This window comes from Lipotes vexillifer, unplaced genomic scaffold (genome assembly GCF_000442215.2).
Source record: "Lipotes vexillifer unplaced genomic scaffold, Lipotes_vexillifer_v1.1 scaffold433, whole genome shotgun sequence".
In the NCBI taxonomy this organism is placed as follows: domain Eukaryota; kingdom Metazoa; phylum Chordata; class Mammalia; order Artiodactyla; family Lipotidae; genus Lipotes; species Lipotes vexillifer.
This window is the reverse complement of record NW_006774285.1, coordinates 1400386-1413755: the sequence shown is the minus strand read 5'-3', so window position 1 is coordinate 1413755 and position 13370 is coordinate 1400386. Positions and strand designations below refer to the sequence as shown.

At 35.5% G+C, this 13370-nt stretch overlaps 1 protein-coding gene across 1 annotated transcript in view; it reads right to left on the bottom strand.

Moving 5' to 3' along the window:
• The window catches only part of CLTC (clathrin heavy chain), a 60999-nt gene that overhangs the window by 10298 nt on the left and 37331 nt on the right, over positions 1 to 13370 (bottom strand). The window contains exons 16-26 of the mRNA XM_007449093.1: positions 12609 to 12772; positions 8277 to 8402; positions 7514 to 7656; positions 5798 to 6032; positions 3089 to 3211; positions 1911 to 2056; positions 1496 to 1679; positions 1106 to 1298; positions 517 to 674; positions 157 to 321; positions 8 to 29 (exon numbers count right to left, since the gene is read on the bottom strand). Coding sequence (XP_007449155.1) covers positions 8 to 29; positions 157 to 321; positions 517 to 674; positions 1106 to 1298; positions 1496 to 1679; positions 1911 to 2056; positions 3089 to 3211; positions 5798 to 6032; positions 7514 to 7656; positions 8277 to 8402; positions 12609 to 12772 — 1659 coding nt within the window. The remainder of the gene's footprint in view (positions 1 to 7; positions 30 to 156; positions 322 to 516; positions 675 to 1105; positions 1299 to 1495; positions 1680 to 1910; positions 2057 to 3088; positions 3212 to 5797; positions 6033 to 7513; positions 7657 to 8276; positions 8403 to 12608; positions 12773 to 13370) is intronic.

Below are 13370 nucleotides of genomic sequence, written 5' to 3'. Positions count from 1 at the left end.
TCTTTCCCATCTACACAGGCAAAGCAGACCTACAATTTAAAGAATTGCAATTATGTGAACTCAAGTGTAAACATGGCTGGTTAATTCAATTAATCAGTTTAAAGAACATTCCTAAATAGCATCTTAATTCTTCACTCAAACTGTTGTTTAGATTACCTCTTTCCATGTTCGAGTACTGTTAGCTTTCCTAGCTCCATCAACAGCTGCCTGATATTCACCCAGGTGAACCAGAGTAGATGCCAAGCGTCCAAAATTGGAAACATTATTGTACAACAACTTAGCAGCATCATACATTTTTTCATCATAACAGCGGTCACCAACCTGAAAAAAAAACAAAAACCATTTTCAGTAAGCCTAAACTTAATCTTCTTTCCAAAGTTACAACTCAATTTAATACTAAGAAACAATATTTTTCCTTAGAAACTTTCAGTTGCCACTTGTTGATCCTACTAAGCTAATGAGGTTGCTCAACTATTTTTACACTCCTAAAAAAAAAAATCGGAACAGGAAACCCACTTGCTGGATATGAGCGTTATTTGGCCCATTGATGAACTCTTCTAACTCTGCAAGGCGGTTTGTTTTAGCCAGTGCAAATATCAATTCTGTCTCCACATAGGATTCACGAGCCTTCTTACGGGCCATCTGCAAGTACTTCACCAGTTCTTCCCAGTTTCCTAGATATAGAAAAGCAAATAAGTAAATCCAAACACTAACATACCACCATTTATCTTTTCACTGAAGCAAATGAGAATTGCTATTAATTTCCCTCTCAAAGAGACAGTGTAGAGAATAACAAATATAAACAGTGAAAGGCATCTATTATGCCTCTGTATTATTACTGACCAAATGAATAGCTGAATCCCCTTTTCCCTTAAAGTTATCGGATTAGAGATAGGTGAGAATTTTGAGACTTCAAAACAGAAAATTAAACTTCCCCATGGAACTTTTAAATTCACAAAACAGACTCTCTTTATCTGAACTAAGACGGAGGGCAAACAGCCATGCAGTCTCTAACTCCTACTTAATACAGAACAGACATATAACTTAATGCTTAGCTTAGGGACATTTTCTGAGGTGGCAAACACATAAAAGTGAGAAGTCATACCACTAGTATTGGCAGCCTGAACAACTTCCATGTAGGATGAAGGATCATCTGCTTTGATGTAAGAATCAATGGCTTCTTTCACCATTCCTTTCTGTAGCTGGGCTTTTGCGAGCTGACTCCAGACTGCAGGTTCATTGCAGCGTTCAGCAAATTCATATGCCCGATCTAAGTTTCCAATATGTTCGATCAAGACCTAGGCAACCAATTTTTAATCAGAGTTACAGTACAATGAATCTTACCACACAGCAATTACATTTAAACGGTGAGGATTGTATTGCTCTTCTATTGCCACAGCAATAAATTATGCCCATTCTCACAGGACAATATATACATTGAATCAAGACAAGGTATTACATTTAGTAAATCAACTCAGGTAATCTGTAGATTTACCTGTACTGCTGAAGTATTGACGTCAAATTTCCGAAAAATGGCAAATGCTTCTTCAAACAGCTCATTGCTGATGGCGATATTGGCAATATCTGGGGCATCATAATTATCCAGGCGGTTAATATATTCCATAACACGGGTACGGTCAGCCTTGATTGCAGTAAGGATGAGGAGGTTTTGCAGATTCCTTTAAGAAAGAAAGATTTGAATGCAATGTTTGAAAAGCTCATTAGTCATAAAGAAAAAACACTGCAGCTAAAGAGTATTTCGCCTCAGGAGGTAGGGTGACAAGAGGGTATTAGAAAAGTGAGAATTTAGACAACATTCTCTAATCTTTGTCTCTGTTCCTTCTCCAAACTGACAGGCTATAATTAAAGACTAACTATAAAGAGCCAATAAACCCATCTTCACAGGATACCTGTGTTCACTGAATACAGAGTTATCAAGGACAATTTTCTCCAGCAGTTCAATGAGTTCATTAGGAAGGTCTGCAGTCATAAAAGCCTTGACAGTTACTGACACTTCTTCAGGGTCCTGAGTCTCAGACAAGGCTGTCTGTACAACCTGCAGAGGATATACAGGGAATAAGTACTGAGAGTCAAGGTGGTTTTGATGATATTACCTAATAAGAATAAGCTGGCCTCAGTAGAAAATGAAATAGGCAGAGAAGAAGGAACGAGATAAAATACCTTTAAATTTACCACCCAAAGGTCTTTTTACATAAATCCACATATACCTGTAACATGTATACTTTCCTTCTCTTGAAAAAAAATCACCCTAATTACATAATTTCTATCTTTTCCCTGATTAAAATATTATCCATAATAACCACTCCTCATTATCACTTTAATGATTACATACAATTCAACCATACAGATGTGGCATTATATACTCAGTAATTCCTCTATTTCTGGCTATTCGCATAGTTCCCAGATGCACCAATGAACATTTTTTCTAGGAAGCTTTGTATTAACTTGGGAATTTTCCTTAGAAATGCTTTCTAAGAATGAAAAATTAATATTCTTCAATTTATTCCCTTCTATATTTATACTTCTACCAACAATTTAAGAACCATTATTAACAACCTTCAATTTTTAAGGTTTTAAAAAATGTTTTCAATTTTTATATAGATATAAACCCACATCTCCTTTGCAGGTCTATGCTTACTCTATTGACATTTATTTAACATTTACCCACTAGGTCATTTGTATTTTCTCACCAATTCTTATCCTTTGCTGATTTACCACTGTCTTGAATGTTTCTAATCAACTGAGTCACTTCTCAGGTATTAATAAATAGCAATTCTTATTCATTTTATTAAACGTTTAATTTACTGTTATCCTTTTAAATGATGAATTGAGGAAGTCTTATATAATTAAATTTTCTCTTTCGGGATGTATTTTCTTCAAGAAGATATATTTCACTTTTGTTAACATGATATATAAATATTTTAGTACAATTTTTATTTTCTTCTACTTTTTACTGCCATCTCTCATAGTTAAATATGATCCATCTGAGTATATTTGGTATATGATGAGGCAAAAGGTGTTATTCATAGTTAAAAAGATAAGCCTTAAACACATTTGCCAATTTTACCTGATCAATGAGAGGTCTCCTGTAAGGATTGCTTTCCAGCAGCACACTACCCCACAGTTCTGGATCCTTTCGCCGTACCAGATAGCGGGAAAGACTTTTGAAGAGGGAATTCTCATTGCAAACCTAAATGAGATATTAAAGATTAATTTCATGGTAAGAGATAAAACCTTTTTATAGACTGACTTTACTTTTAAAAGGTTATTTCCTATCACTATACCGTTTATTTTTTTATAGCAAAAAAAAAAATCCATTACTTTCACATGTATCTTTAATAGGTCACAACCATATTTTTCTTATTAAAATTCAATCAACAGAAAAAACATACTTATTAATTTCTGGAGGCTTTTAAAAAGCACCCTGATGTGGGATCTATATTTGGACTTCATATTCTACTCTACATGCACCAGGATGCCAAGTTTTAATTATAGAGGCTCTGTAATGTGCTTTAATAACTGGTAGGGCTAGTGCGCCTTCATAGCTTTCTTTTCAGTGTTTTACTAACTATTCTTGTGTGTTTATTTTCCCATGTGTATATGCATACATATATTCATATATTAATGTGTATGTACATAGATGCATTATTTCCTAGCTCTGACCACTGGAAGACCCTAGAAGGAAATATACCTAGAGCCTAGATCTGGGTTTCTAGTGGTACTCCTCACTAAAAGGGATCAAAGTTTCCCAGAAAAATGAATGATCCAGGGCTGGGGAGGGTATAAAATGAGCATGGTATAACTTGTTGGGCCAGGAAACAAAGAAGTGCTCCAAGAGCAATGAGACCACGACACAAAGCCATGAGAGGCAGGTTGATGGGGTTTTTATCAGTCAAAACTGGAGTAATTTGAAAATCAAAACAATGGATTATAACCCACAGAACTCATGAGTGCATGAATATATGCATGCTGACTGATAAATGTGGAGAAAGGGATAAAGTTGGAAAATTGTTATTTTGCAACCAACACATTAAGACTGGTTGAATAAGAATCAATAGATTCAAAACTGGGGGGGGGGGGGGGGGGGCAATCAATTTGTTTGTGCTGAGTTATATGAATTTCATTCTGTCTCACCCTTACCAATGGCAGCTGATGAAGACCAGAACTTGAATGATGGATGGAGGGGGGGGGGGGGGGGGGGGAGCCATACACACACACACGCACGCACACACACACGCAAACACACACACACACAGTAGGATACTCGCATTGTCTTAAATGTCTCTTCACAAACTACTTAATATCTGCAAGGGGAAATCTATTTATACAATAGGAGAAATTGACAACTTGATAAAAAGTGACCCCCAAAATGAAGGACAAAAGGACATTAGGTGCTTCTGCATGTTATAGCATGAGAAAAACAAAACATCACTTAAGTAATAAATTCTGGATGGAAACATACAATCTAAATCTAATCAGGAGGAACAATAAGAGAAACTCAAAGTGAAGAACATTCTATTTTTTTAAAAAAGACTTTTCATTTATAAGAAATATACAGAATAGGTGAATCCACAGAGACAGAAGGCAGTTTGGAGGTTGTCAGGGGCTGGAAGGAGGCAGGAATGTGGAGCACTGCTTAATGAGTACTGGATTTCCTCATGTGGTGATGAAAACTTGGAACTAGAGAGAGGTGTAGTGATTACACAACATTGTAAATGTACTAACTGCCACTGAATTGTTCACTTTCAAATGGTTAATGTAATGTGAATTTTACCTCAATAAAAAGTTACACATAGAGAAAAAGACTATTTTTACAGTTATGTCTGTCAATAAAAGACAAAGAGTGAAGAACTGTTTTGGATTAAAAGAGACAAGATAGATATGACAACTACATGCAATATGTAATCCTAGACTGGAGGGAAAAAATTTCTTCTAAAGGACATTATTGGGTCAATTGACAAAACTGGAATAAAACAGACTGTAAAAAGTATTCTACTTGTGTCAGACTGACTGAGGTTGCCATCTACAATGTGGTTATGAAAGAGAATATCCTTATTCTTAATAAATACACAATGAAGAGGTATAAGGCCATGAGGTATGCAATTTATTCTCATATGGTTAAAAATTTAGATGTGTCTATACATACACATATATATAAACATATATACATATATGTATGTGTGCATATGAGTGTATGAGAAGATAAGTGATAAAACTAGTGGGGTTAAATGTTAATGGGTGAATATAAGCTTAATCAACTACTTTGGCCAGTTTAAGTTCATAATTATCAGCAAAGTTTTTTAAAAGAGAATGTATCTTCCAAAGATGCTCCATATTACCTAAAACCACTCTGAAACTCTCAAAATTCACTAATCCAACATTATATATCAGGTTTTTAAAAAATGCAGTCTTGGGACTTCCCTGGTGGCACAGTGGTTAAGAGTCCACCTGCCAATGCAGGAGACGTGGGCTCAATTGGGGAAGATTCCACATGCTGCGGAGCAACTAAGCCTGTGCGCCACAACTACTGAGCCTGTGCTCTAGATCCCGTGAGCCGCAACTACTGAGCCCGCGTGCCACAACTACTGAAGCCTGTGCACCTAGAGGCCGTGCTCCGCAACAAGAGAAGCCACCACAATGAGAAGCTTGCCACAATTAGAGAAACCCGACGCACAGCAACGAAGACCCAACACAGCCAAAAATAAATAAATAAATTTATTTGGGGGGGAAAAAAGAATGCAGTCTTCTCTGTACACGTTCAGCTAGCAGTACTCACATTAATAAGTTCCAGATCACACTGGCCACGTTCATAAGCAACACAGGCTAGGTGTGGATCTCTCTTCTCACAATACTTTCCAACAACACGACTGTCATAATAAGGATTTTCCCGAAGAAATCGCTCTGGGTTGTTATTACTGTCTATGTAGATTTTGGCTAAAGCATTGTGAGTAGCAGGCTCTTCACAGCCCTCATGAATTCTAGCCTCCAGCCAAGGCAGAAGCAGTTTCAATCTAGTAAAAAAAAAAAAAAGGAAAAGAAACACACACAAAAAACCCACATATACACATATTATATTATAAATAGCACATTCTTGACACACTATGTAAGTAAGTGCCTTACGGTCTATAATGTACTTTCCCATACACTATTTTGAATTCTCAACATGCCTACTACAAATGGCGAAACTAAGACTTGGAGATGGTTAAATGATTTGCCCAAGATTACACAGAAGGTATATATAAGACTGTCTTTCATACTCTCCCAGATCTATCTGCTACATTATCTAGACAGGATATAGAAAAAAAAAAAAGATTATAGGTTCATAGATTGTTCTTAAAACTGGACAAAATGGCTGGACTCTGGATAAGTTTTGTTTAGGAGCAGGATAGAGATGTGGTATGAAAAAATAGGCCTGATTATCTGAAGTTCCTTTTAATTTTCACGCAAGTAACATACAACATTACCTAAAGCCAAAAGAAATAGTACCCTAAATATATACTGGGAACAAAATCTGGTAGCTTTAGAAGCTCTAGCTTTAATACCTCTAGCAGTCATACAATCACTCCACCAAGGGCCATGGTTTTGCTAAGTTATAGCTTATATTTCAATGGTCCAGATGACCAACACTCTTTTACCATGGTTTAAATAACAAAATTGTTACAACCTATAATCACTTTAGTCTCAAACTTTAAAAAAATCAGTATTACATTCTACATCTCCATTGTCCTTAACGGTAGAATTTCTCAAACATTTTCTGAATGTTTGAAACATTCAGATATAAACTCTATGAATACCATTAGCAGAACACCTGTACCACCTCAGGTTAAAATTAAATCCCATTCTTGATAATCTTTTCATAGCTAGAGTAACCTCCTACTATTATACCAACCTCCTACTATTACACCAACCCACTAACCTCATTTACTACGTCAGCACTTTCTGAACACAAAATGTCCCGGCTAAAAAAAGACTTCACGGTATAAGTATTAGAAGCACTCACACTATGTTCTCCTCTACTGGAAATTCATAATTCATATTATCATATCAAGGTTCAATTTAAAAATGAGTTTAACCCAGAGTTACACAGGGAACTCTTTTCTCTTGTCATGCTTGAGAAGAATTTATCAGAGAAGAATTAGTTATTAAATATGGTGGTATCATACCTAACCAAAAGGAGGCTTTTTACATAGTTTACATTAAAAACATATAGCTACACGGTTTGACTCTATGTATAAACATGCAAAGAAGGTGATCAACTAGATTAACAGATACTCTATATGACAGCTGTTAATAGTTCAGAAAAGTTTTTTTTTCAGAAATAGAGCAAGCTACAGCTAGCTTATCACTTCTAAATTAGGTATCTCCAGGGAATTAAGGTCCATGAGTTACTGAGTAGCTTTTAGGCAACTGACAGGTTATACTTCTATTCATTACCAAGCTAAAAGAGACTAATAATTTATCTTTAGTTACGAAGATTAAAACAGTACTACACCTGTTTCTTTTTTCAACCTCAGCAACAAGCTCATCAGTAGAGAATTGACCTCTTACAACAAGAATCAAGTTTTTAATGACATCTTCAGAGCAATCAACATCAAGTAATCCTCCAATAACCACAGGAAGTCGACTTGGATTCACCTATGGTTTAAAAAAAAAAAAGAAGAAGAATGTCATTACGTTACTAATAAGCAAAACCAAAAGGAGTTTTAAAAAACTTCCCTCTTCAAGCTCAGTTTTAAAATTCAGTAATAAACTGAGTCTAAATTTACAACTAGACAAAGAAATTTAGCAGGAAGTCTGCCTTGGTTAATTAATTACTTCAGCATTGCTTCAAAGGACAATTAAGTCCAAAGAAGCTAAAGTCACAGAATGACTGTGAAAACAAAAGGCCTCCATCATAGCAAAACTGCCTTTCTATTTCTGGAGTTAGAAGGTAAAGTTTCTAATTTCTTTATTTAAGATGGTTTTAATACTGTGCTTTGCAGCCTATGGCTTCCATATGGATACCACAAAGGCTATCAAATAAGTAGGGTGTAGGCCACTCAATTTTTTCAACTACAGAAGTTCCGTTTTGTTTTACCTACTTGGAATGCACGTAAAATTTTAATCAAAGAAAGGATTCTGCTGGAAAAAAAAAGTTGAAAGCCATTGTAGCAGACCACTCTTACTGGACACAGAGTTTCAAAAGGATGAAGATTTCCAGTGTGAGCAGTAAAATCTACAAGATTATATTTTAAAGTTACCTAAGTATTACTTACCTTCTGTACATATATCTCTATATACTTTTGAAGATTATTTCTATATAAATAGAGCACCAAATCATGGACAAAGTCAAATCGATCACACACAATGATAAGTGGTAACTGATCTGTTAGCTTTGCTTCCTGGAAAAAAAAAAAAAGAAACCTTAATTTTCTTCTTCTGTGAGTTTATCAGTGTAAAATATGAGAATCTGTTCTACACTTGTGGGAGAGGCTCACATAAACTTGGCTATTCTTAAAAGTGCCCAACCCAGTTTCCATAAATTTTTATGAAGTAATACCTAGAGTCACAGCAAAATACCAGGTCCTTTCCACATACAATCCTTTACAAAAAAAGTAACAAGACTTGTGAGCCATCAGTGGCACTCAAAATATAAAATCATCACACTGGGACTTTCATTAATAGTAACAACTGAATTTGTAGTTGATTTAAGAGGTATAGTCACAATGTCAAAATTAGGCATATTGGCTCACTTTTGTTTCAAACTGATGACTTGTTTTTTACCCCTCCCCATTCCAATCTATATGGCCGTCTTCTAACACTGTTATAATGAAGCCTAAAAGGAGCAGCATGATAGTGATGGCCATGATTTTAAATATACCACATGTTGCTTAAAAAAAAAAAAAAAAAAAAAAAGGTTTAAAAGATAAAAAGCATTTAAAGTATCTTTAAATTTCCAACTGCTTTTACCATTACAAATACCAAGCTATAATCCTACTTACAGATTGACATAGATGTTACAGACAGGTAGGTAACACCTGTACTGGGCATTTACCTGATACATGTCCTGTTACATTCCACAGACATTAGGTACAGCACAAAAAACAACAGTTTCCATCAGGAATTCATTTATACACAGTGAAACATTCCTCAGTAAATGATTCCTCTATGGATTGTCTACTGAAGAACTAAGCAGGACAGGACTTTCCTCAATGACAGCCACAAAAAACGTTATTTGCAAGGTTAGAATAAATCCTAAGTCTAGCACTTGTAAGTCACCCAATTATAAACAATTATAATTAGTCTATGAAGTGTTCAGAGAGCACTAAACTAAATCTGGAGTCGTAAGAAATCCTGAATTAAACAAACAAAATGGCTGTAAATCTGAAGTGGAAGTCCAGCTGCAGATTTTTCCCATCAAGGAAAGTCTAAAGCAAGTATTATTTAGCACCATGGAAACTCTGTACTAAGAGCTGCTATAATCATTTCTAAAGAGAATGTTTGATCTACCTATGCAAAAGATTTTAGCAGGCCAAGTTTTTCCTACTAAACAAACATCAACACACTAATTTTCTTTATCTTGTTTAATATACATATAAAATATTACCTTCTGCATTTTACCACTTAGGGAGAAAACATACTTGGCAAGTAATCTAAGATTACTTAGGTATTCTAGTCTCACGCGTGGGTGGTTTAAGATTTCTGCTGCAAAAGACAACTATTTGTATTCACAAAGAAAATTGAAAATTGAAAAAAGCAGACAAAAACTGGGATACTTTCTTGATTACCTAAATTTGCATATGATTTCATATATGAAAATAATGCTATTAATATTTTAAATTTTTATTTAAAGGTTACCCTTTAGGTATTATGATTAGAGATTTTAGGATCAAAATTGCAATTATATAAACATATCCAGGTTTTCTTAAACATAAAGTTTGGAGATATAGCAGGGAACAAAGTAAGCATTCCCCAAAGAGACTTACATTCTAGTGGGAAGAGACAATGCTAAGTGTTATAAAGAAAAAGAGAACAAGACAAGGGGGAAGTGAGGATGGAACAGGAATAAATTTTATTTTAGACAGGGTAATCTGAGACATCCTTTCTCGTGACATTTGACTGGAAATCTGAAAGAAGGTAAGGGAGCAGGTCATGAAGGTCTGAGAGGAAAGTGGGAAAGGGCACAAGGGCAGGAGAGGGTTTGGGGAGTTCCAGGAATAGCAAGCAGGCCAGTGAGGTTGAAACAAAACCTGGAAAATAAGATCAAAGGTAGCAAGAGGCATGGGTCTAAAGAACAGTTTTACATTTTCTATGCAAGGCTACAGTTCCACAAGGTTAGGGCATGAGCCAAATAATGCTACTGACACTATTTCATCCTGCTTACAGGCTACTTTAAAGGACAATTCATATTCTATCAATCTCTGTATTCCTGGTGGCTAGCATGTAATTGGCACTTGTCTAATGTTCAAGATTAGATTCAGAGAAGTATTTTTCTCATTATCACAGTTTGCATACAACACCAGTTATAATACAGCTAGTAACTCCAAAATGAAGTTTAATAACAGTGATGATGAAATGTAGCAACCCGCTACAAACTACAGATCAATAAGGAAAGTGAGTAAATGGTTTAGTATGTTCATTCTCATTACTGGGGTGAAAGGCTGAATATCCAATAGTAGCATATTAGCACTGAGCTCCCATCTCAGATTATTTAATGATAAGAGACTAGGTTTTTTCCTCTAACTCAGGCTGGTATTAAAATTCCTTCAAGAAGTCAGGAATAACTTAAAACCAAAAAGAAACAAAACTTGCCTGCTAGAAAGGCTGACAATACCTTATTTCCAAGGCCCACCAACACAGCTTATTAACCATGGTTACCACTTGAACACCTATGGCATACAAGGTACTTGATAAACACAGCTTGTGGTTGAAGAAATCAAGGCTGAGGCACCTTAGTTAACTGGCCTGAGGTTAACAGCTTTATAGAAAGAAAAGGAATTTGAACCATGTCTGACTTTTCAAAAGCCCATAATTCACATCCACTCTCCTCTATTAGACTTGCATCCAATTCACAAGTGTGGAGGGGGATTCCTCATCTCATTAGATCTCATGGGCTAAGCAATGTAAGACGGCCACATCCTAGTTTCCTGAGGGTTTTTTATGAAGCTCAAGATCATCACAATTAGGTGAAAATAGTTAATTTAGTCCTGCTTTACATATATATGACAACTCAAATATTACAACCCAATGCTCAAGAAATTACAATTGAAGCATAAAAGCTGAGAGCTTAATGAAAACAAATCAGTGTGGATCTGGTAGTATTTTTTAAAAAAGGAAAACAGTACTGTTACTCAAAGGAGGAACTGGACTGGTGTTATGGGTACACTAGTCAAGCATAGAGTATCAAATCTTTCTCATTTGGACGTTTTTTTCTGACACCAGGAAGTCATGGGTTCAAACATATACTAGCCAGGCTCCTCAGAATATTCATGATGGCCAAGACATTATAAAGCTATACTTCTGGGGAATATTTATCTTTTAATCTAAAACAGGGCAACTTCAGCACTTTAACTACATCATTACACTAAAACACATAAGGGTTTAGCTATTTCATCTAGGTATTAAGTTCTTCAGAAGAAGAATCAGCTAAAACAACTATAGATTATCTAAAAATGATCAGTGTAGGAGTAAGAAAAGCCTGTTCTTTCCTAATAAATTGCACAATGAACATTTTGGTTTTAGTTTCAATCTAAAATTCTTCCAGAAGAAAAAAAATACTTAAGAATTTTATATACAATCTCTGGAATCATTTAATATATTTTTAATATAAATGTAAAGTACGTAAATATGTATTTTGGGGGGATCTGAATGTTCTGTAGTTTTCCTAATTTTTATAAACGACTGCCAATTTTAAAGTCTTACCTTCCTCACAAAGTAATTAGTAGGTATGAGAATAAAGGTAAAGTTAAGTTAACCATTAAACAAAAATTAACTGCCCTCAGGTATGCTGTAAAGGTTAAGAATCTTTAAACCATTACTCTTCATTCCAACACAGGCAGTTCTTACTTCTCCATAACCAAATTCGTGTCACAAAGCTGAGGGTTTTTTGGTTCTATTGTACCTTCAATTTATGAATTACACGATTAATATTTAGTTTCTAGAGTTAGGCTAATCAATGACAGAGATTAACCTATGTCCTTTACACAACAGAACCCTTTGCATATAATACAGGCCCCTTAAAATAACACTGAGGGCAAGCTGATCTTAATATTCAAAAAGAGCCTAAATGATATTCTAAACACTGAGCATCTACAATCACTTTTCAAAAATTTTCTTCTAAACTTAAAGTGAAAGAAAGGAAATTCCTTAGAGATAGTGTTATTTTTCCTCTTCATTTAAACAGATGGTCGTTCTTAAGTATTACTTACCAATTTCCTTCCTTATTTCAAAGGAAACCACAGAATATTAAATTTGGAAGAAATAATTCAGCATACAATTTGAGAATGCTAAGAATTTCACTTTTAGGGGAAAAAAATATTTTAAAACTGTGAGCAAACGCTTGCAGAACTGCCGATCTTCAACCCAACCAGAAAATGCATTACTCTTACCTTGAGAAAATTCTTGACTCGCTCAGGATCATAGCAGTTGCTTTCTCTGCAGATTCTTTCTACTTCTTTGATCTGCCCTGTCTTGCAAGCTGCCTGAATATATTTAAAGTGCACATCTGGGTCCTGACTAAAGTTAACAATGGATCCCAGAAAATAAAAAAGACCTTAAAGAAACAAATAATTGAAATTAAGCACAGGTGTACCTTTGAGAACGACAGACCTGAAAAATACTTCAGCAATTAAAAAGCATTATGTCAATTATACCTCAATTTAAAAAACAAGCAAAAAACCCCACAGTTATACTGAATAGTGCCAAATAAAAACTGGGGGGCTTCCCTGGTGGCGCAGTGCTTGAGAGTCCGCCTGCCGATGCAGGAGACGCGGGTTCGTGCCCCGTTTCGGGAAGATCCCACATGCCGCGGAGCGGCTGGGCCCGTGAGCCATGGCCGCTGAGCCTGCGCGTCCGGAGCCTGTGCTCCGCAAATGGGAGAGGCCACAACAGTGAGAGGCCCGCATAACGCAAGGCAAAAAAAAAAAAAAAAAAAAAAAAAAACTGGTTGCTCAAAAAGCTCAATAAGAATATTAAATAGTCCACTAATCAGTTCAATAAATGGATTTGTACTTTAATCCCTATAGAACAGAAAATGCAATGTTTTCTAGTAGTTGAGAAATAGGAGACAGCTACTTAATATCAAAGCTAATTATCATACCATATTCCATGAGAAATTTTAAATGAAGTCCACTATAGCAGGTGTTTCTCTA